Below are 25,719 nucleotides of genomic sequence, written 5' to 3'. Positions count from 1 at the left end.
TCCACGCAAATTAATTTTTCTCCCATCTCTAGGGTAAAGGGACAATATGGGAAGGGAGAACGCAGAGAGAGAGAGAGAGAGAACGTAGAAATGTTAACAAAGCAATAAAGCATTTTTATTAAAGTTTCTGTTGTCTGTTCAGTGGTGATAAGCGGGGTGAGTTTTTATATGGTAGCGGATGCAACCCGCCGCGTTCTGGGTGCTGTGAAATGATAAAACTCCCTTCTTCAGTCTTTTTAACTATTCTTTTTTTTTTTTAAGTTTCACCTTTAACAATTTTGTCATTTTTATGGCCATAAATCGTGACTCTCTCTTAATTTACTATGTTGATTCTTGCCACATTTCTATCTCCATAGATCACACCAAGAGTCAGGTATCGCCTCAGCATAAAGGTGAAATCTCTACACATCTAGACGCAGCGATGCAAGCGGACACTAAAACCCCTCCAGACAGGTAAATAATTCAGCTTTTGTTATTAGAGCAGATATATTAAGTGCGTAATTTATTAGATGAGTAGACGCTTGGTTATTTGCAAATGCTCTGACTTTTATATGCAGAAGTATCATTTAGGCCTGTGCTCATCTAGTGAAATGGTAACTTCTTACACTTAGTTCAAAAGTTTCAACAAATGCAGCAAGAGTTTTCGATAAATACTGAAGAATTAAAAAAGAAGGCAAAGTATACTTCATAAATGTAATACACAGCACTTGGAACTTACAAAGCTCTAGTGTACAGCGTATTTCGGGGATTATTTAACTCTGAAGTTTATCCATTTATGCAATTCCACAATTATTATACATCACCCAGTATTTAAATATATATATATATATATATATATATATTACCGTTTTCTAATTAGATATTTGATATGTTCATCATATTCTGTGGCACAGGTAGTATTTAGAACACGGATATTAAAAATTCACAACAGAAGGCTTTTGTTTCAGCCAGGAAATGTTTTGACTAGTGTTAAAAATGAGTGATATTTTAGGTAAACTCTTACAGTAATTAAATTTACAAAAAATTTTACTTTTAACGAATTAATAACATGAAATATCAATTTATGACCGAAGTTTAAAAAGCAGGTGTCTTAATAAGAATTTTCTTTAAATCTGTGGTGCTTAAAGTTAATGATCTCGAAATTAAATAATATGAAAGAAATAAACTCTTTTTTTTATTATTATTATTATTTAAAAATGGGCCTAAGAAAGCGACGATGACTAGACTTAAAAATACAAAGCAAATACAATTTTTTTGGGAAAAGAATATTGGTCTAGTGAAACATTCTGAGCAAGTTCCACTGTTTGATTATTTTATTTGTGGCGTAACCTCGGCAATAACATTGAAATACAATAAATAGGATGCAAGTGTGTAATGAAAGCGTTATGCAAAATGTTAGATGAAATCTGTCGAAACTGGAACAAAACTAAAAGGTTCAATGTGACCATAAAGCATTTTTTTTTTCTTTCAGGCATTCTTCACCGGCAAACTGGTGCGTATGGCATTATGGGTGATGGATAGTGATAAGATAAATTTTGGAATGTTTGGAATTTCGCTGTCCACCCCCTTCTGTCAGGGACATCACGTGGTGTGTTGGATTCACGTAATGCATTGTGGGCATTATTTAGAGATAAGCAATCGTGTCGTTATGTGTTTGGAAATTTCTGGGGAACATATGTCTCTCTGTGATATCACATGGTGTTTTGGTTTGCCTATGGAATTGTGGGCGATGTTTTTGAGATAAGATATTTTGGAATTTTCCCAGGGTGACACAGATCCGTCATTGTCGTCATGTTTTGTCTTTGGTTGTCTATAGATGGCTGTACTAATTTTCCGATACATTTTGGGGTATTTCTTTCCTGTTAATGGGTGGGAATTCTTAGAGCAGAGTCCTGATGGCGGTAGTGATTAGGGCTTAATGAATAATTTAATTATATGTTGGTGTTCCTCAAACACACACTTTTTTCCATACCTCATACATATTTTATTCTTATTCATATTCGAATTCATATTTTATTCATAATTCATCCGAATATTTTGATTTGTAATTTAAGATCATAAAGTACAATAAATAAATAAATTGTGCGTAAATTCACCGTGATTTCAAAGTGATCTTACTTAAATATGCATAACACATCAACGAAAAACCGTTTGTTCATTTATGCAGAAATAGGAATTTACAGATATCACCAATGCATATGGTGTTTTTCTTGTCATAACATTTCTTTGATGAGGCATGTGCGATTGGGTGATTTTGATACTGCTTCCCATATCAGAATAGACAGTTCGAAATACATAAGTATAAATAGTACTGCTATCATAATAAACATCTGCCACCTTTGCGATGGTTCTCTTGATTTTCACCTGCAAAGAAAAAAAAACATTGTTAGTGATGGAAAAGTTAGCAGATTAGTATAATCCTAATACAGTAGTTAGTTTTGGAAGTATCAAAGCTTTACAGAAACATACAAATTTGGCCACATGAAACTGTGAAAAGTTGGTTAGCAACACAGCCTACTTATGTAAGACATAAACCCATTAGAAGAAAGTTTAAACGCAATCAAATCAAAGTCCCGGAACTTTTACACACTTTTCAATGTGATTTGGTAGATATATATGATTCCATGCAAAAGAGAATGGGGGCGTGTGTTTCCTTCTTGTATGCATTGATTGTTTTTTTCCCGATTTGCGTGGGTTCGAACACTGAAGAAGAAATCAGCAGACGCTGTTGTTAATGCTTTCGAGTCTATTTTTAAAGAAGTGCCATGTTACATAAACACTGATCAAGGAAAAGAGTTTTGCAACAAGCAAGTTCGTGCATTGTTTAAGAACCATAATATTCATTTCTATACGACCAGGAGCGAAATGAAAGCACCCATTGCAGAAAGATTTCTCAGAACATTGAAAACAAAGATCTACAAATGGATGACGTATACCAAAAGTAAAAGTTATACGAAAGTTTTGCCGACCCTTGTATATACTTATAACCTCACACCACACCGCACTATCGGTATGGCTCCTTCGGAAGTTAACCTTCACAAACGAGGATCATGTTTGGAAATATTTGTATGGAACCCAAGAGGAGACTATCAAACCAAAATTTCAAGTAAGTGATAGTGTGGTTTTAAGTGATGATACCCACAAATTTAGAAAAGGATATTGGGGTAACTGGACACAAGAATTGTTCACTATTGCTCAGATTATTAATAGAAACTCTGTAGTATATAGAGTTCGCAGCCGGGACGGAGAGATAGTGAGGGAACTTTCTATGAACCTCAACTGCAAAAGACTGATATACCCAATGAACTTCCGGAAGACGTGTATCTAATCGAACAAGTACTTAAACACCGCAAACAGAAAGGAAAGCTTCAGTATTTTGTTAAGTGGCTCGGTTATCCCTCATCGTATAATTCTTGGGTTCGTAGCGAAGATGTTTTACTTAACCCTTCCCAGTAACGCCAGTATGAAAATGTTTCCTACTAACACGCAAACGAAATTTCAAGTGAAATTACTACACGAGATCAGACTTAAAGGTAAAGGGGAAGTTGCTCTTGCCGAAATTCATCTTCCGGGAGAATTTAATAACATCGATTCCGGTTACGATGAGTTTCATATGATACGTGCAGTTGGAGGAGGAGTCAACACTATCGACAACAACAACATCACAGGAAATAAAGTTTTCGAAAAGTCTAAAGAAGGATTTTACAAAGTGTACAAGATTCTCCATGGCAGTTACAATTCACCCTCTGAACTTCTTCAAGCAGTGTTTGATGTGAGTTCTGTGATTACTGGAAAAAGGAACCCAAATAACACCATTTCTCTGACAGTCCCAAAAGATTACGACCTGTTGTTTCCCAAGGAGGCCTCGGGTTTGGACCTTCTCCTGGGTTTTAATCAGATTGGTGTTAAACTGAAAGGTACAATCACAGGGAAATATCCAGTTGATATAAAGAGGGGTGAACCCGTATATTTTGTTTATTCTGATTTAATCCAAGAACAGATAGTTGGTGATACATGTGCACCATTGTTACGAGTTGTTCAACGCAGCACCAAGTGTTCCTTCGTTTTTGCTCACCGTGATTATTATCCGTTACGAAAACAAACATTTCAGTCAATTAGCATTGAAATTCGTTCTGACAGCAGGGAGTTGTTCCACTTTCGTGGCGGCAAGACAATAGTTAAATTACACTTCCGACAAGTGAAGGCTGACTGATTATCTCATATATTACACAATGCAGGCAGGTAGGGCTCAAATGTTTACGTGGCCTCCTAATACAGCGTGGGTACGGATTAGGTAGCATTTTCAGAAGTGCCTTCTCCTTTCTAAGTTCACTTTTAAAATCTTCAGCGCAATTTGTCGGTCGTCAAGCCTTAAAAGCCGGTCAGCATATGACAGGAGATGTATTGGAAGGGATACCTGTACATCGAGCCTTTATAAACAGAGCATCAGAAGCTGGGAAAACCATTGCTGAAAAGGCTCAGAGCAGATTACTTCAGAGAGGTCAAGGAAGCAAGAAGAAAAAAACGAATACTAAAAGGCGCAAGCGAGATGATATCTTTTGCTGAGGATATGATGTCAGAGTTAGATCTTTTTTTCCCACCCTCGTGTCAACATGTGTGTGGAAAGAAGTTCTTATATCACCTACCAACCAATATCCAGTACTGACAGTGGAGGTCCTGTGGAATTTTGCATACCAGGTACATATGAAGAATACTTGGATTTGGGAAAATCATACCTACGCGTTCATGTGCGCATCACTGACAATGATGGTAAACCTATCAAAGATTCTTCAGTTGGTGTTGTGAATAATTTTTTCCATTCCCTGTTCAGTCAAATTGACTTTTTTCTCCAAGATAAACTAGTGAATGTGGCATCAGACACGTATCCTTATAGGGCTTATATTGAAAACCTACTAAATTATGATAGAGATGCTAAAAACAGTCAACTGACAAATGAAATATTTGTTAAAGATGATGTGGCTAATGTTAGTGATATGTTTACCAAAAGTGAATGTGGGATGCGTAGATGACAAGCTCGAATTTCCCAATCAAAAAGGTCGAGATGTTTGGGCGAATACACGCTGACATCATGAATCAAGACCGGTACTTGATCAACAACGTTTCTGTTCGTGTTCGTATGGTTCCAAAATTTTGTTTACTGACTGCAAATGCTGATGCTAAGGCTAAAGTGCAAATTGAAGAGGCTACACTTTTTCTTCGCAAAGTCAAAATAAACCCAAAGATTCAACTGGCTCACCTGTCTATGTTAGACAAGCCAAACATAGTATATCCCATCAATCGAGTGCAAGTGTCCATTTTTCGATTCCCAAGGGTATGTCAGCTGCCACACGAGACAATCTGTATCTAGGTGAAATACCATCTAGATTAATTATTGGACTGGTCGTTAGTGATGGATTTAATGGCACTTTCAAGAGAAATCCATGTAATTTTCATCATTTCAATCTGAATTTTCTTGTAGTGACAGCTGACCGTATTCAGTATCCCTCACAACCTTTGACTCCGAACTTCAAAGAAAGGCATTACAGGCATTATATGTCATTATTCACATCGCTAGGCAAATTGAACAGAGACCGTGGTAATGACATTTCTTATGAGGAATACATAAAGGGAAACGTTTTCTATGGATTTCACTTTTTTCCAGATCAAAATGCCGTTGCCCACCATGTCGGTCTATTAAGAAGAGGAAGTGTGCGCCTTGAAGTTAAATTTGCTCAACCTTTCCTGAAAACATCACAGTGGTTCTTTATGCAGAATTTGAATGTACGTTATCTATAACGAAGGATCGTTCTGTGTTACTGGACTATGAACACTGAACAATTAGTACGCATACTAGAGTTAGAACCCACCACAAGAAAAGTAGGTTTAGGAGTTTGTGCTCGTGATGAATTGCCACAACATCCGATCAGACAACGATAGTCGATGTTCGTCGTGAACACAGATCCGACTTGGTTGCCAGGACAACATTGGCAAGCTATCTATATCAAAGACAAAAACGGTGATTTTTTCGATAGCTTCGGTCGTCCACCCGAAAACGATATTGTTAACTTTCTGAATATCAACACTAATAAATTGCATTATAATACTGTAACTGTACAAGCTAAGGAATCTGTCACGTGTGGCTTGCACTGTATATATTTTTTAATATTGAGATGTCGTGGTCTTTCTATGCAAAATATTATCAGCAAATGTTATTCTAAGGATTTGTGGTTAAATGATATTGTAGTAACTAATGCTGTTACAGATCATTTACTGAAAATAAAAAATAATAATAAAAAAATTGTTTATTTCGCTTACCATTTTTCCACACCAGTTTCTTATTCCCACGCAGCTTTCTGGGAGATATAAAGACGAACTTGGTACTCGTTCTTCGAGCTGTCCTGCGGGCAGGGAGTGGACTGGAAGCATTTTCCTCACTGGGACTGGCTGATGTTGATGGTTGAGGGGAATGGTTCTGAGTATTCGGTTTGTTCAGGGTAGGTTCTGGATGTGACAGTCTATGTTCCTGTTGCTCTCCTTCTGTGTGAGACAATTGGTTTTTCAAACCTAAATACTTCTCCAAAACAACTAAACATGCTTTTACCTTTTCATCTGGATTTTGATTTCTCGTTTTTAAAATGGCATTCATTTCATCATCGAGTGTGTACAACTCATGCTCCGCTGGTGATTGGAGAAGCGTAAATTTTTTAAAAATATGATTCATTTCCTAATAAGGGAACTCAATAAAGGAACAGTGATACTGCTTAATAATGGAAACAGTGCTCCCCTGTGCTGTAAAACCAGTTTTCTTCTAGTAATGAAGGGAAGTGATTTGTTACTTAGTGCTCTTTTAATTTTTTTTTCCTTCTTAGGCATGACTTCTGGTTGTGTTTTAGTGGAATATTTCCAGATAAAACATTTTTGCAGATTTCACAGAGAGTGGTGATTTGGCTGGAAGTGCAGTGTTTTAAAGCATCATTTGCTTGTTTGGGAGGGGAATGAGATAAGTACTTGGTGAGATATTCATAGCGTTTGAGTCTATCAGCCATTCAGGGATAAACACTGTATTGGGTTCTTCTCCTGGCAAAATCCGTGACCTTAAGCGTAAAATATCAGGTGTTTCCTGTCTAAAACTAAATATGAGTGGGGTTCCCGTGTTGCATCTTTATAAATCTGAACTAATACGTTCGTTTGTGCTGGAAATACTTGGGAAGCTAAATGAGAAAACTGTAAAGAGTCTCGGGAATTTTTGAAAGCAATAACATAATGGCTATTGAGAGAAATTATCGGAACATGTGTACCTTTACAGAATAAATTTTGTGTCAGTAGAATGACACTGAGGTTAAGGTGATGTGAACCTTTTATGAAAACATCAGCTATTTCCATGCTGTCCTTAGCTTCATGAACCAAATCATCGATTATGAGTAAATTTCTCACATTTGAATCAAATTCAGGTAACTTCAAACCATTCACGAATTCTATGTTGGTAATTTTTTAAATTTATCCTGATTTTCACTGTAACAGCAAACGATTCGCTCCGGTGGTGGTTTGATTAGTTGATTACAATGTTCTATGAGAGACAACACGGATGTTGTTTTTCCTGACTGAGTAGCTCTGGAAATAATGCATGTAAGTGGATGTATAAACATAGGGAAAATGATAACATAATTAGATTGAGATTATTTTTATATAATCACAGATCATGTAAAAACAGATAGATACTTGTTTTAATATCAAAAAATCTCCCCATGAAGATTTTTTTATTACAGTCACCATGTAATCATACCAAGACGATTTTTTTCTCTTTTTAAATTCTAAGAAAAAAAAAGCTATTGTGGAATAATAACAATAACAGTGATGTGAAAACTGCACAAGAGAAGGACACTGGAAATTATCGTGTTGGGAAACAATCATGGATTTTTACCTACCAGGTAGAATGTTGTTTAGTTTTCTGTCCCATAGATGGCATCTTTTGTTTATGGATATGTGTGTGTAAAGAATTATCCTTTAAAATACCCATAGGGAAAAGTGCATGTGTCTGTTGACACTATGCGATTCGCAAAAGTGTATCCGAATCTTTTTGTTACGGAGGTCGTTTTGAGTTGACAGCTCCATTTGTCTCTGTGGACAGAAAATGGTACAGGAATTTGGATGTTTTGTGGCTCACCCCTTACTGGTGCTATCATAGATTCCAGATTAATATCAGTGGCCATGCGAGAATTTAAAGTAATGCCTTTGCATTTGGTCAAAATCTTACCCATCCCTGCATTCTGTAGGAATAAGATTTTGGGCCTGTGGTAACAAACAACTATAAAGTCACCATTGAGTTCGTCGCCTAGCTCCATGAATACTCACCAGTGGATGGTGAGTATTCATCCAGTTTTTCACTGAAAATGACAGAATCGGTATCTGTGTATAAAAGTCGTCTTTGCAAAGGTTCCATGACCTCATATAACTTTTTATCCTACCATTGGCAGCTAAAAATGAGGAGATGACAGCATTCCCTTTCCTATTTTCAGGCTCGGTGCCTTCAATAGGAGAGTAGGCAACCATCATTGGCTCATCTGAAACTAACCTGTTCACCTTGGATAACTTTACCGTTATCTAAAAAAAAAGTTCTACGAAGTCTTCATACGAGGAAATCACCTGTGTCTGTGTTCTTAACATTCTCATGCCAATCCTTCCCCATAGAGAATTCAAACAAAGCTCAGCAAGTGAACGTTTACCAGGGTTTTTATTAATGTGTCCACTATTTAACATAGCACCTTCTCTTAGCAAAAACTCATCCAGATAAGACTGTCAGTTTTGACCTTCAGGCCATCCAGATGCTTCCTATTTCAGCTCAGAAAGGTATCAATGTAGTGAGCAAAGAAGTTTTCTTCACCTTCAAATTTTTGAGAAAAACGCCACACCTCGTAAAATTCTATAACTTTATAACCACGAGCACGTGCTAAATCTAATTCTGGAGTGCACCAAAAACCTGTAAAAGATCGGTTCGTATGAGAGCATAATGGGGCCATATCGGAATCACACTTTCCACACAGGGGGAAGATTAATTTTTCGTTAACTGTGATGGGCAAAACCAGTAAAAAGAGATCGGTAGGTGCTTCCACTTTTGCATGGCAAATACCAAAGTATACCCCAGGAGAATATTCGAAATTATCAAGAATAACTTCGGGATGCCCCATAGGAAATACCTGGTATTTCATTACCCATGGATAAAGGCTACTGAAGTCCAATTAGTGAATAACTTCCCCTTCTGACTAAATTTTGTGATACATTTTGTAGCAGTCGGTTTTGTCACCACGCAGAGCACTATGAGGTAAAATGGGATCTGGAATATTAAGAGCAGCAATAAAGTTCTTGAAGGCTGTGTTTTCAGAAATTTCTGTATTAAATTGACATTCCCAAATTGAGATCACATTGAATCCTTTGCTACGAAAATAGTTTTCATGATCTTTGTTTGCTCAAAAAGGGTGATCATGTTTGTATTTCTATATGGTTGGTAAGTATTTGCTCTATAGCTTTCCTGACATCCATGGTAGAAGCAACCGTAGTATTCATATAGAAATCTTCCACATTTCCCATCGACAAAATAAGGTCCAATACAGACGTCCCCCCATAGAACATGCATGTTGTATGGTTATGTTGTTCTGTTGTTCTTGCCATTTAAGCCAAGCCTTTTCGACTTTGCACATTTGCCCCCTGTAATTCCGAGCAGGAAGTATGGCCAAGGTGTTAGGTTTTAAAAAGTTCTGTAGAAATCCTCTCAAACATACTCCTGCAATTGTAATGTCATGGAGAAACGGATCGATCTGGGTGAGCTGTATGAAGAAAGTGCGAAACGTGTTGCAGCTGTCATGCAAAACATGCATGTCATCCCTCATATAAGCCAAAAGTTCTGTTTTCAAACAGTATTCACTGTCTAGCTGATTTTCGTACCAAGTCTCGAACTCTGTACGAGTTTCTTTGTTCATAAATTCTGGCTGGAAATATGATTTTTCAGGGATGACTTCGCGATAATCCATAGAATTGGATGTGTGAAACGTATGAGGAAAGAAACCCTTACGACCTTCTGGGAGATCGAACATGGCTGAGAGTTTCCTCAGACCCACACTAATGTGGGAAAAACTATCAAGAAATGTGATGTTTAAAGGGTCATAATAGATAGCAAGTATCTTTGTTCCATCAAACACTACACTGGGTTGGAAATTTTTTGAAAAAAAATATTCCCAAATAAAATACCCGTCAAAACAACGAAAATTGTGTGCAATCACACAGACGTTTTTGTATTTTGGTTTGACAGTCTGAAGGATCCTACCATCTTGATCCCTTTTCATGATATTCTTGAGAGAAAACTACTCATCTAGGAACTGACCCACACAGTTTTCATCCCAGAACTCACATTTGTGACTAACGAAATCAGCTATACATAATATTGGAACATGATGATGTTTTTTAGCAATAGTTTCTGTGTCAAAAAAAAATCATAGAAACCTGCTTATTTGAGACTTCCAATTTTTGCGCAAAACACTTTTGTTTTGGGTTAACAAATTTGCAGTGGCCGCAGAAATTTTCAGGTGGAGAGACATGACTTTTATCTGTAGAGAAAGTAGCCAAACACTGTCTGCAACAATGAAGTTTTGAACAAATATAATTTTATATGTGCAAATCCAGACAATTGTTGCCGTAGAAAAATATGTTGCATGACTCACACAAAAGAAGGTTCTGCACACTATGATTGGCGTTTGTGTGGCAGCAGGTACACACATTTTTACATTTATGCATACATTTCTGAATTAACTATCCAAAGGATAGTTAATTCAGAAAGCAACATGAATGGTAAGTTAATATTGCTTTCTAAAGTGGATGAACTAACACCCAACTGAATGTGAGAAAAAATTCCTAAACTCCATAATCGCTGAATGATCTCATTAAGCATAGCTCGAAACATTTCAAAAAAACACTCTTGTGGTAGGAGTTCAAGATCATGAAATCGAATTTGATACTCCATTTGATGAGTTTCATATTTGATAGAATTCCGTGATTGGTGCACCAAAACAGTATAAAAATCCCTGTAGAGTGAGGGGTCAGTAGTGGTAGAAGAGCTTTTAGTTTCACATTCGGAATGTAAAAATTGTGAGGGGTCACGAGAGCTTCCAGCCACACCAGCAAGAGAAACACGTGAATTAACGTCACGACCTGTCTGTTGTTGTTCATATTTACTTACAGATGAATCTGTTAAATCAACTTCGACAATAACTGTTGCATGATTATGCACAATGCCACCACTAACAAACTGAATGACTGATGATTGCTATAAAAAATTACTTTCTAGATTCAGAAATCTCTTTTATAAATAAATGTTAATCATCATAAAGTGATTTTGCAATTGCGACACTATGCGATGCTTTCACTAACACATTTACTGAACATCACCCCTCAAAATCTTTCCAAAAAACCCTACAAACAAAACAAAATTAATTAATTAAAAAAATATAATAATGACTTATGGACATTTCACTTAACACAAAACCACTTTGAAGTATTTTCATGAACATGTTTTTAATTCCATTGCAAAACCACCTTATAAACTTATATATTAAAAACTTAGACCTTAAAAAATTACTTTCTAGATTTCAGATAAATGTTACTCAGCATAATGTGTTTTGCAATTTTGACACTATGCAATGCTTTCACTAACACAATTTTACTAAATAACTGCACTCAATATCTTTTCCCAGTCAATAATAATTAAATATATATATATATATATATATATATGTAATGACTTATGGGATTTCACTTAATACAAAGATTGAAAATCAATAACATAATTTTTAATTTTCCATTGCATAAACCACCTTATAACTTTATAGACAAAATTAGCTAATGTAGTCACTAAAAAATTCAACTAATGTTAAAATTTTCAAATGACATTGCCATAAAAATGACATAAAATTAACTTACGTTTTCTCCAGAAAAACTCATTTTGGAACTACGACCTTCTGAATGCATACAGATATTCCAAATAGTAGAAAGACAAAGGGAAGCACCGAGCCCATTAGTCTATTTATAAAAAATCAGAACCAATGGAAAACCAGTAACAACAGCATGTGACATCGAATACTAGTTCTCATCGATCACACGAGGTCAAATTGCAAACCTTTGCTACCTAACAGTAGTGTAATCAATTCCTGTATCACCTCGACAACAATTAGTCACATCAGAAATCATGAGTAATGTACAACCCTGGGAAAAAATTTACCTTTGAAGAAACTGCGATACATCTATGAAAGGAAGTGATTCGAATAACTTAGTTCTCATCATCGCATGAGGTCAAATTGCAAACTTTGCTACCCAACTCTAGGGTAAACATCAGAAATCATGAGTAATGCACAACCCTGAGAAAATACCTTTGAAGAAACCATGATACGTCTATGAAAGGAAATGATTATTTATTACAAATGTCTAACGAATGTTCCCAATCTCTGAATGAGGACTGACCGGATGTGAGTCACTCAGTTATCTACAAACAAGTCTAATGAAAATTAGCAGTGTTCTATTATTTATTTTACTCAGTTATTCTGGTTATAATATGTAGTTAACTGAATTTTAAAAGTATAATAGAAAATAACCAATTATTTGAAAAAAAGAACCATATCAAAAAAAAAAATCCACATTGAGAGATTATCGATCACGGGCAGATATATTAGTCAGGAAAAGACAGTTTGAGGTTATGCTCACCACCTTGGGAAAAAAACATAGTATGACCCAATGCTAAGGAATTAATGGTGTACCAAATGGACAGAAAATCTAAGGAACAAAAGTCAAATAGCTTTACATGTTATTACAGAAATTTCGTTCTTTCAAGATTGTGTTTTGTGTGATATTAGTGTGGATAAAAATTCAACTATTTTGGAATATCTCTTTGCATTAAGAAGAATCATTTTGGAAAGACTGTAAGTAAATTTAAATTATCGTTAGAATTTCTAGACCACATACAAAAAAATTATTGTAAGCTTTTAAGTCTCTGTTTATTTTTAATTAATTTTTTTTAAATGTTTGGTTTTTTCTCTTCATGTAAACTAAAAAAACATCATTACCCAAACATTAGTAAACAAGATACGGTAATTCGAAAACAGGTTGTCATTTGCCAATAATCTTTTTAATGATGTCACCTCCAACTGATAGTGATAACTTCAGAGCAAAAAAAGTGTATGTTTCAGAGACACCAGCATATAATTAAATTATTCAGAAAACCCTAATCACTGCCTCCATTACGATTCTACTCTAAGAATTCCCACCCATTAACAGGAAAGAAATACCCCAAAATGTATTGGAAAATTAGTACAGCCATCTATAGACAACCAAAGACAAAACATGATGACAGTGATGGATGTGTGTCACCCTGGGAAAATTCCAAGATATCTTATCTCAAAAATATCGTCTACAATTCCATAGGCAAACCAAAACACCATGTGATATCACAGAGAGACGTATGTTCCCCAGAAATTTCCAAACACATAACGACACGATTGCTTATCTCTAAATAATACCCACAATGCATTACGTGAATTCAACACACCACGTGATGTCCCTGACAGAAGGGGGGCCCCAGTGAAATTCCAAACATTCCAAAATTTATCTTATCACTATCCATCACCCATAATGTCATACACAAACCATTTACTTATCTACAACTCATAACAATACACATCCAAGACACTGACGTCGCTTCCCTCCACATTCACCCTACTCCTATTTTGTTCATAGTATTCCACCAATCACTCCACGAATCCTTATTCACTAATATCTTCCTTTTCCATTCCAAATATAACGTCACTTATTTGCAACTAACAAATTACGTCACTTATATTCATCTGATAACAACACATCCAACTCACGATCACCTTATCTTATCTTGATCTTGATCTGGTCAGAAGTGTCCCACCAATCACGACACGATTCCTTATCCAATAATATATCTCCCTTTTCCATTCAAAACAATAACGTCACATATTTACAACTAACAAATGACGTCACGTATTGACAACAACAAATGACATCACTTATCTACATCTGAAAACAACACACACCCACCCACGACACGATTCCTTATCTTATCTTGATCTTGATCTGGTCAGAAGAGCTCCACCAATCACAACATGAATCCTTATCTCTACCATCACCCATAATTCCATACGAAAATCAAAACACAAGAACTGAAGCCATTGACACATATGCCCCAGGAAAATTCCAAACATTCCAAACTCATGACGTCACACACACACAATGTGACGTCATCAAATGATCAACAATCACGTCACGATTCCTTATCTTATCTAGATCTTGATCTGGTCAGAATCACCCATACTACTCAAGTCACTAAATGGATGCGAGGAGTTTATACAAATCATGACTGATTTGGCAGTGGTGTGCGTAAAGTGTTATCCTTCATCGAAACTTTGACGAAAGGCAAATGTTAATATGAGAGTTCGGTGTTGTAAATATGGCAGGAGTGGTTAGCTATTTGTCTTGGAAGCGCCAAACAAAGTTCAAATATTCAACTAACTAGCTATTGAAATTACCATTGATATATAACGTTACCTTTTTATCCTTCTTGATATTCCATCACCGTATCTTCCTTTTCCTATTAAACTGAATGGCCTGCCACAACCTAGTAACTTAACTTGGCTTCTTACAAACCCAATATTGCTTATGATAGGGTGGTTAATCCTTTCTGCGCTGTATGGTATGGTTGAAAATGGCATGTATTCTTCTAGCCGATTTGCCTGTTCTGGAGGATGAAAACATCGAGTTTTCAGAAGAACTCTTCCCCCTCCGTATGAGACCGGCTAACTCATCTTCAGATGAAAAATCCTGATAAAGGTTATTTTTCTCCTAGCTTCGAGCACAGTTTCTTTTTAATTAAAGGATTTGATTGCATTTATTTTTATTTCCACTTTATCAACGATTAGATCAAGAGAATACTTCATACTATACGAACATCCAAATACAATTAACATTAAATGTGTTTGTTCTCTTTTATAATATGTGGAAAGAGCTCTTGAATGTTTTTCATTTTAATAATAATAAATTTACTTTGTTCATAAAAAAAGTTCTTATGATTCATTTTCTTTCTTAATAGGTGTCACTTAGCATATTCATCGCCTGTTCCCGTGCCTGTCCTTCCCGTATGTAACAATCTACGGCGTCCCATGTCCACTCACTTTTCCCACTCTCGTCTACACCTAAGGAAAACTTTATCTTCCAGGTGTAGTTGGAAATGTACGGCGATTTTATGTGTTTTTATATGTTTGGGTCTTTTATCTGCTCTGGCGTATTTCGTAGGTAAGTACAAACAACTCGGTCAATAAGAGCTAAAATATATCTAGCCAAGAATATTAAAATTTAAAATATTAAAATAAATTTATTTCAATATTTTATTTTATTTTGTTTATTTTTTAGCTGTGATGTTTCCCTATTGGCAGTATTCAAGTAAACACCCTTGCCCAGTAATGGTTGATGATATGGAGTTATCCGTGGATAGCCATGACATCAAACGTAAGTTTACTGATGCTCAACTCACTCACTTGTACATTCATTAATTTCTTTTAATATGGTGTTCACATAACCTGTTATTGAAATACCGGTTAAGCCCTATTAAGTTTTCTTAAGTTAAAACTAAATAGTTAATTTATATCATAATATAAATAAACATATTATTTATAAAAGCTAAATTTCAATATAATATAAAATTTCGATTATATTTCCACAGTTATTCATTGTCGATCTGTGTGTATTGTTTAAAATGCATTAGTATCCCAACAATAAAAAATAAGTATCCGTTTTCGGTACTTATTTTTTATTGTTGGGAACCATAAGAGAATTTGTGACGTCTGTTTTTGTAAGAATTGGAATTATGAATAACGCACATATATTTAGTGCATCACGTTTATTGAATCTTGCAGACGCACACATGGATTCAATCTCCAAGTTATTTATGACGACGCTAATTGTATATCTATGCTTCAGTACTATCACAATCAGATTTTAATAAAATAATAAAACCGTTTATTCTCCTAAACCCGACATCTACTGTTTATATAATGGAAAAATCATGACAGTGGTGAATTCCCAGCTATTTTGTAGTTTTATTTGTCAGAAATCTCGTTTATTTATGAACTAATATATAATAGTTATTATTTAAGAAAGTATAATTTATTTTTTTTATTAAACTACTTAATAGTTTCTTTTTGTCAGGTAAACAGGCCGTAGTTTGTTTGGTTACATGCAAAGAAACCATTATAGAATCTCTACAGCCTAAAAAAAAAAAAAAAAAAAAAAAAAAAAAAAAACGCAATTTCTTCTTTGTACAAATCCATCCATAGTTTTTGTACACACAATTTACTTTCCAAATTACCTCTTGGTGTGTCTAGATAAAGAAAAGCAATGATTACTTTCAACTCGTCTTTTTGTAGAAGAAATCAAATTTGAAGAAAGATTCTTCGGTATAATAAATTCTAAAGGGAATAGCGAAGATGACCCAGCACAAATGGCTTCGATAAAAGACAGATTTATCACATGTTTTCACAACCTCTCTAGACATCAGCAAATTATACATCACATATCCCCTCAAGACACCTGCTCTAAAGTTTAAAAATTGCCACAGTATACATTCTAACTATGAAAAAGACTAGAATTTTTCTAAGACCTATTAGGTTCCACTAAACAGATCAGAGGATTTTTTTTTAAATGTTGATTCAATTGATCGTAAAACGTAAAGGAAGCATTTGCAAAATTTCCCATGTCAACATTCACTAACAAGTACTCTGATCATTATAGACTTTTTTATTCATTAATAGATGGCGCTTTTGTTGGTAATGAACTTGTTTTTAGATAAATGTTGTTATTAAAAGAAATTATAGTGGGAATACGTTCTTTACAATGTGCTTTTCATTAGAAGCCAAAAAAAGGCTGACGTTTGATATTTTGTTTCTTCACAGTAAATTAATATCAAGGAGAGAAAAAGAAATAAACTAATTCTATGGAGAATAACATTTTAAATGAATAAAATGAAATGCAATTTATTTGCGAATGCAGCAATTAGTATATAAACCGAGAAAAGGACAAATAAACAGATTCGTGTTTATAAAAATGATAATTACAGCTTTTAAAATCAATTTTATATTTTATTTTCCCCAAGTTCTGTGAGTATAACACGGTCAACAAATCATACGTATTTGATTATTTCAAACAATGCTGTAATGTATTAATTTGATTGTTTAATAACATCAAGTGAGTTTCTTCTGTTGCAATGTCTATCATATAAACTCAATGCACACGCATCAACTAAATTAATGCATGAAGTAGTAGAAACGGGGAATATTTATTAAACATAAATAAATAGATTTAAAAAAAAAAAAGCCGGTTCATACGCTTAACTAGATGCTTTCATTCTGCTTTGTAACGCCACTATCCTACTCGTTCAGCAACTAGCACGCAGTCTGTCCTGACAAATTCTACGGACAACAACGAGATGGTCACAGAGTCCCCACGACACCCCAGCATCTTCACAGAGCCGGTTGAGGTTAACGAGGTTCACATCTCAAACGCAGGGAAAGAATGTTGTTCTTGTGTCAGTAATAGGGCGTCGTCGGAAGTACACATAATTGCTGATCCTTCTGAGTCTGGTAAGTTAGCAAATATGCTTAACTTATACCCATCCACCTACCCCTGGTTGGACTACTAGTTACGGTGGCATTCCTTACGGTGAACTTCGATACCCGAGAACCTGTCAACCTCTCCTCTGTTTTACCTTCAACCCAATTGTGAGTTTATGTGCATGACTTCATGTGAGATCCTGTTTCTTGACCAATTTATGTAATTAATATTTTTTTCACCTAAAAATATGCATTCATCTTTAATTGAGCTCAAAATCAAAGCAATATGAAGTATTCTTTTTTTTTTTTTTTTTGCTACATTAGGACTGTCTGTAGACGTCCATATTTTCTAGAACGGTCACTTCCTGCTAATATAACGCAGCATTTATTTTAATAGATTCTTCAGGAATCCAAAATTATGAATCCATAAATAAAAGGCCAAAGGAATAGCCGAGTCAGGGTCCTGGTTTACAGTGCAATATTAAATTAAAATAATGAGACGTTAATGTTTATATGGATCGTGGAGAAAAATCTTTTAATTATAAGGGGAGTTGTTATTAGCTCGCAAGAATTCCATTCTTGAAGTATGCATTGCCCAAATATCGCATTAAGCAAGCATTCCACAAATTCATCTACGCAGAGATTTTTTTTCTCCTTTCTTCGAGCCCTGACCGAATTGAAATGCAACTTGTGCGCTAAACAGCGACTGGGATCTGCCAGAACGAAAGAATGGAAGTAGTCATCTTATTAAGCCTACACCATGTATTATAACCCTCACCCTATCTTGTTATCAAATCCATTAATTTTCTCTCGTTATTTGTCCTGTCCTAACAAAAAGCTATCCATTACAATAATTCTTATCATAAAAAATTAACATCCCCCCCCCTCCACGATTGCTCACGTTCCTGCCACCATAACAATGCATGCTGCACGTGGCACTCTCTGTTAATTGCGTGCGTAGTCTAGTTAATTGCTTTCATGCCATTAATGTATGTATACGCAGATGTCAGACTGTAACAGTAATGGGCATATTTGGAATGTATATGTCCCAACTGTGCTTTATCATTACTTAGAATAAAAATCGTACTTTAATTAAGGTTGTGTTATTTCTGTAAATTACAAACATCGACAACTGTCAACTAGATTTTGTAAGCAGCTTTAATTTATTTGCTTTTTAGAAGTATAAAAAAGCGTATTGAAAACATTTTCTTAAATGATATTTCATATATTTGTGTTAATGACACAGAAGTCTTAATGTTTTTAAGCCAACATGTAACCTAGAGGGCGTTCGCTTTGCAGCTAATATCAGATAAACGATCGATATGTATTTACGAAGTCACTATTTCTATTTTTACTTCAACACATTTTAAAACATATCAAACAGGAGATAAAATTAGTTAAACATCCACCTAAGTTTATAAACTGGAATTTAAAAGAGTAATTTTAAATTTTCAAAACGCTTAATTAAAATTTTAAAAAGACTTCCTAATATTTTATATTTACACACCATTAAAAGTATTATATAACTGTTAATATAATGAATTATAATTGATTTCATGCATAGATTAGTATTTAGATATTTAAATACTTTTGTATACTTTTTAAGTTTCACCGCTGTTATATTTTATATACTGTATTTATGTTTATATTTAAATACTTTTTTAAGTTTCACCGCTGTTATGTTATATTTTATGTACTGTATTTATATTTATATTTAAATGAAATATGTTTTGCATGTATGTATAAAAATAAAACAAACAGTATGTATTTGGATTGTTTTACAAATTTTTATAAGTGCTCGCCTTCCACACGCACATACACGTCATTTTAGTGTTCAGACATCTACATAAATCATTAATCTGGAATTTTGGGCTTCTTAAAACTCGAAAAGAGCGATGTTATATTTCTTGGCAACATAATTCATCGCCTGGAATTATGATAATACGAGTAATTGCACTTCATTATTATAGTCTATTTTATAGAATCTTGAAATATAAGGATTTTTTGAAGAGCTTGTCAAACTATGCGATATCATTTGATTCTAGTTTAAAGCACTCTAAATAGCCTTACTCAAGGATAAATAGGGTTAAAGTCATTGACTTTTTATTAGTAAAGGTAGTTAATTTTCATTAATAAAATATGAACCGAAACTGACAATTTAATAGAAATGACCAACAGAACAATGAGGTATTCGTCAAATTCAGTTTCCCTCTTCCCCTCGGGATTTTCACTGTGCCTAAAACTCTTTTATAGCTATGAAACTCCGCCTCAAGCATGTATTTCAACGCACAAAAGGTATCATGCTTAAGGTGAAAGAAAAACCGAGGACATAGATAACACTAATTCTCTGACACACACACACACACACACGCACACAAAAAAGGTTTATCAGTCACCGAAAGAGGTCATTAATAAACAGATTATTCAGTAAGTAAGATACACTAATATGTCATCTCCTAAAATAGCAGATTCATTTTTTCTACTTTATTATTGTTCTTCGCAAGACAGGGATATAAAGTAAAGATTTATTTCGAGATTATAATTAAAAGTAAACCCGACAATTATCAGTTAATATTAAGGCGAACATTGTTTACTCTTCATTAAAAAATACATGGGATTTTAAATCCACTTAACTTCATTGTTATGTTTCTATGGTAACGCACAATAGGAGAAGCGTAGCTGACGTAAAGGAAATAATTAATTGCGATGATGTTAAACTCCGAAATAGTAAATAAGCCAAATAAATCACCGAATAAAGAAATTCTGTGAACAAAATCCAGACATTCTCTGGTGAAGTATTTAATTACTTTATTGTTTGTTTGTTCACTTATTTTAGAACTTCCTGTGCCAACAAGGACGCTCCCTCCTAAAAGCCAATCCTTCTCGGAAGTGCAACTAGGCAAAAAACACACCCAAAAAGTTCCATCTTACGGGTACTGGAATATACAATTTCATCAACGAAATCCATCATTGGTTAAATTCAATTACACAGTTCCTCACGGTGCTAGCATCGGAGTATACGGTAGACGAGACGCTGTTCCCACTCATACAACATATGATTTTGTTGAGATATTGAAATCTAGGGAAAGAAGATCACGGCGATCGGACAAGGTAATGCAGTAATATATTTCTTTCTTTAATTCTTTTATAGATAAATGTTTTTTTGTTTTATTGAAGGAAAAAAAAATTAATGTTCATGTCTTTTAAATTGATTGTTGCTTTGAAATTTACGATTTCTGGTAATGAACATACTGCTAATAGAGATATTTCCTTAGTGAGTGATTCAATCATAACACTTGGTTATGATTGAATCATTCACTAAGGAAATATCTTTATATTACGTGCTGGACAGATTTTTTTCTGCATATTTTGCTGGTTCCTTTCATGGCACGCGTAAGACCAATTTTAGATCTGTGTGGAAAGCTAAATTGGTAACCTATTTGTTGCCTTCCTGAGTCACTCATCAGTACTTTTTGAGCCAAGATTATTATATCTATTTTTTTTTTTAAAAAAAAGTCAATCAAGTACCAAGAAAGCATAAGGTTTATTGCAACTTCCAGAGTCTGACATTATTTTTTAATAATTAGTAACATTGTAGTTTTGATGTTGTTGTATTCAGAGGGGAGCCTCCACGACTCAGTCGGTATAGACGAAGCCCTTTGATTGGAAAGACCTGAGTTCGAATCCCTTATCTAGAAGGCGAAGAACTTTTATCAGAGTTTTCAACTGAAGGTAAGTTAGCCAGTCTCATATGTAGGTGGTAGATTTCCCTCCTGGAAACTCTGGGTTTTAGTCCTACAATCAGACAAACGGCCAAAAGAATACTTATAGACAATCACCTTATCCTCGAGTTATGGTTACGAAATCCAAGGACACTTGGAGGTCATGAGTGCTTAAAGTGCCTGTTAGAACCACTAATGATGATGATGATGCATTCAGAGGGGAAAAGTTACATTCTCGACTATTATTTTAATTGTCATCGCCATTTTTCCTGCATTCTCGGTATCACATATTTTTCATAAAGCATATGTTCTTTTTCCGATGAAATAAAATAACCAAAACTGGTTGAATCATACAATCCATTATAATATCTAAACAATGATCTGTACGTGCGTCTGCGAGGAAAAGAAAGAGGGAATAATCAACGCATGTTGGTCTTTTTTCGCTATTTTTCAACGTGCTGTTGTTTATTAATAGGTTTATTGCTGTACATTTTGGAGGCTCTGTCCTGTTAAATTGAACGATATTCTAGTTGCAAATTTCGAAAGTTCTTAAAAGAACTGGGCGATGGACTGAGTCCTTGACTCTTTATCCCGTCATCTGAATGAAGAAAATCTGTGTGGATGGAGTGTTATTGAGCTAAGTAGCTCTAGTCATGGCTGGGTAACGGCAATAGCCGAGCCTCAGTTAAAACTTCATGGGCTACAGCATTGCCATTTGTTACCCTGGAAGTCCTGAAAAGGACTAATGTTCACTCCATGACTTTTATTATAATATTATATAGAAAAAATTAAACAGTGTTTCGTTATATTTGAATTAAAATTTAGATTTTTAAAAATGTTAAAATATTTTTCGTACATTTAGTGTAATATTATAATTAATAAGATATTATAAATAAAAATGACGGTTAATAATATTCAACTTAGAACAAGATTTATATCAAGTGAAATTTGAGTCATAATGATTGGTTATAATAAAGAAAGTAGTCAGTGGCTCGCTAAACACTGCTTGGTTAAGAGTCATTGCCATCACTCTTGATTTGTGACTCTCAAATTGAGTTAGCTGGTGTCCAATCCAGTTCTAGCCATAAACGTAGCACATGCTTGCTTTCAAATTCACTGAATACATTATAAGAGGGACATCAAACCTGACTTTATGTGTAATAAAGAGGTGGCGATTCATTGTCCGGTTATCCTGTTGCAGGTCAGTGGTTTCAAATTAAAGACGGCAAGGTATCTTCTGGATTTTTGACCTAGATGTTTAGTTCATTGTACAGTACAACTAATAGCAACGTGAACGATTACAAAAATTCATTTATAATGATGATAATAATAATAATTGTCGTACAAAATTCAAACTATTATAAAGAGCAACTCATTCAACTGCTCCTTTTACATTCATATCAATTACTAGAAATGTGATTTATTTTCATGTTTCACATGGTCAATGATAGAAGAAGTGCCTACCCCCAAACAGAAACATTTGGAATAAGTGGTAATTTTTGTTCAATTAATTTTCTAACTACATTGGAACCAAAGATGTTAAAAAGAAGGTGTGTTTACGAATCTTTTGTTATATTATTATATAGATGACGTACAAAACTTCGTACGTCATCTAGAGCCGCGGTTATTTCTACGAACTATTTAAAAATATTTACAGCTAAGCAGACAAATTATCACCGAAACCAAATTTCCTGTAATGCGTTGTCAACAATTTGAGATTTGATGGATGTATTTCACTCTGAGAAATTACTATCATCTTCCGCTGCAATTTCCGTCAAAACTACGTGTAGCATTCCGTATATCAAAAAGGCGACCGATAAAACGACAGTTTAATGAAGTTATTTGGTGATAATTGAGCCATTCCCATTCAAACACCGCAAGCTGAAATTTTAACATAACAAACCGGCAAAATGTCTTATCTACCGATGTATATAGTTAGTGCGCGTTGCCGTTAATAAATTGTCTAATTATGCTGTTATACATAATTAATCATGTGATGCATATAACGAAGTTGTTAGTAAACTCCACAGAAAGTTGCTGCATGGTATACCACGGAGAGATACTAAATGAATACGAAATTGTCAAGCAGACGTAATACCGGAAAGCTAATCCTACTTCACATTAACTACCCTGGAAGGACCATGAATGAAATACAAAATATGGAATATATTACTGTGGCGTGGCATTAAGTCGAATACAAAACATGTAAAACATATCGCTTTCGATTCGCTTCTAATCTACGTTAATTACAATAAAATGGTATATATCGTCTTATGTACTGAATGCAGAGACAAAAGGAAGGACTTCATCATCATTTAGTCGTAGAGGATAAACAGAATAACGTAGCAATACCTTCAAAATAAATTCTGGATTTAAAATGTTTGTCAATTGCGTTTGGTCTGTCTGTTTAGCTTATTATACTTCGGGTATTTTAAAGAGATATATTTTAGTACGTTACCTGCTTAAATATAATCTTTCAGAGAAAGATGATTATGTATAATTGCATTCGTAAATTAACAGTCGAGACTTTAGAAAGTTATCATTCAGTTAAATGTCTTCAAATCTCAACTTATAATATAAATGAAAGAATATAACTTCTCTCTCTCTCTCTCTCTCTCTCTCTCTCTCTCTCTCTCTCTTTCACGACTATCCACAGCATGCCTCCTCAGATCTTTCGTCTGTAAAACATTAAGAGAAATACTCAATAGCCTTGATACCAATAAATCTCCTGATTCAGATGCATCCCTCCGATTGCACTAAACCTTGTGCTCCAGAATTACCACTCATCCTGTATCGCCATTATGAACTGTCATATTCATTTGACATCTACCCAACATTATGGTGCTAACCATATTTCAGTATGTACCTAAAGAGGGATTTAGCAGTCAGCCAACTTATCGTCCCATTGAATTCATCTTAATGTTTTATAAAATGACAGAGAAGGTCATTAACATCCAACTTCTTCACTGTCTGAAGATTATGAATTAATCAGTCATCAACAATATGGATTCTGCCAAATTGTAGAACAAAAGTCGCTGAGATGTAACAAAAGTTACTTTTGTTAGTTTTGTAAAATAGTTACAAAAGTAATCTCACCTCATTTGGAAGGGGGGGCCATGGCAAGATCTGGAAAGATCCTCGATGCCAGATATGATCTGGCAGCGAGGTCTTTTTACAGAGCTGTTCTTTGTGATTGTGTTGCCATCATCCGCTCTGGTCGTATGCAGAGTAGATGGCTCCCTTTCATATAATTACTTTATCTGTTGGAATATCCCCAGAGTTCTGTACTCGTGTCTACGTTCCTCCTATATAGCAATGACATCTCTCTCTCTCTCTCTCTCTCTAACCTCAAATCCTATTCACAGTCTCTCTGATGACAGTTCTCTTCTTTATTTGAGAAACTGGGTAGTTCTCATTCAAACTTCAAGATCTTCCAATAATCATTATCTTATAAACTATTCTCAAGTGAGGCAAGTGTAGATAGTCTAGTGAATTTTTATGTTATTAAAGCACCTTATTATCCGTGGAGAGAGACTACTTCTCTTCCTCTTACTGCTGATAGTCTTCCGGGACTTGATATTCTTTGTCATTCAAGGAGTCCTAACAGCTTTGGGTCCCAGTCAGTTCGGTGGCGTTTCTATTTCTGTATTGTGCCTTGTGTGTGTGTGGGTGGGAGGTGGGGGGAACTAGTTTCATGGGCGTTGCTTCGTTGAACTGGCCACTACCATCCACTTTCTTATAATTGAGTGGATAAGAGCACATTTGTCAACTTCCATGCGGTTCGAGAATGTTTATCAAACAAATTTCTGTTTTGTCTTTGCTCCGTGTACCTATTTCCTTTTGGGCAGCCTTCTTCTTACTGTTTTTCCTCAATGAATACAATCCCCAGCTTTGCCAGAAACTTGTTAATAGATTCCTTTTTTTTCTTCTTAATCACTTCCTCCTCCCCCCCACCCACACACACACACACATGTCATTGTTTGTTTTATGACCTCTCGTGGATGGGATCGATAGAAATATTTGTTTTCATGATTATTGTTGATGGAAAACAAATGCAGTTTCGCTATATTTGATTTTGATACATTTTCATTCTATGATAAACTACCAGAATCGGTGACAAACATACACGATAAAATCAAATTTTATGCCCATATGAAATCGGTAATATACTTCTAAAAATCTCTTGATAGATTCTTTTTTACCAAAAAAAAAAAAAAAAAAAAGACTAATAAACTTTAATTCATTAAGCGCTACACCAAACCTTATAAAATTTCGCAGATTATAAATTATATCAGAATGGGCACGCATGCAGAAAACACTCGTGATCACGTGAC

The 25,719-nt window shown here is 34.8% G+C and overlaps 1 protein-coding gene across 3 annotated transcripts in view; it reads left to right on the top strand.

Moving 5' to 3' along the window:
• The window catches only part of LOC150106715 (teneurin-m-like), a 167,877-nt gene that overhangs the window by 76,552 nt on the left and 65,606 nt on the right, over positions 1-25,719 (top strand). For all 3 annotated transcript variants that reach the window (XR_016548368.1, XR_016548369.1, XM_090393303.1), the window contains exons 3-6: positions 357-453; positions 15,149-15,351; positions 15,469-15,564; positions 20,500-20,774. Coding sequence is in view for 1 of the 3 variants with exons in the window: in XM_090393303.1 (XP_090249429.1) it covers positions 357-453; positions 15,149-15,351; positions 15,469-15,564; positions 20,500-20,774 (671 nt within the window). In the remaining 2 variants the exon portion in view is untranslated. The remainder of the gene's footprint in view (positions 1-356; positions 454-15,148; positions 15,352-15,468; positions 15,565-20,499; positions 20,775-25,719) is intronic.

This window comes from Typopeltis vanoorti, chromosome 5 (genome assembly GCF_054136105.1).
Source record: "Typopeltis vanoorti isolate ZY-2024b chromosome 5, IOZ_Tvanoo_1.0, whole genome shotgun sequence".
NCBI lineage: Eukaryota > Metazoa > Arthropoda > Arachnida > Uropygi > Thelyphonidae > Typopeltis > Typopeltis vanoorti.
The sequence above is the reverse complement of the archived record's forward strand: the minus strand, read 5'-3'. Positions and strand labels throughout refer to the sequence as shown.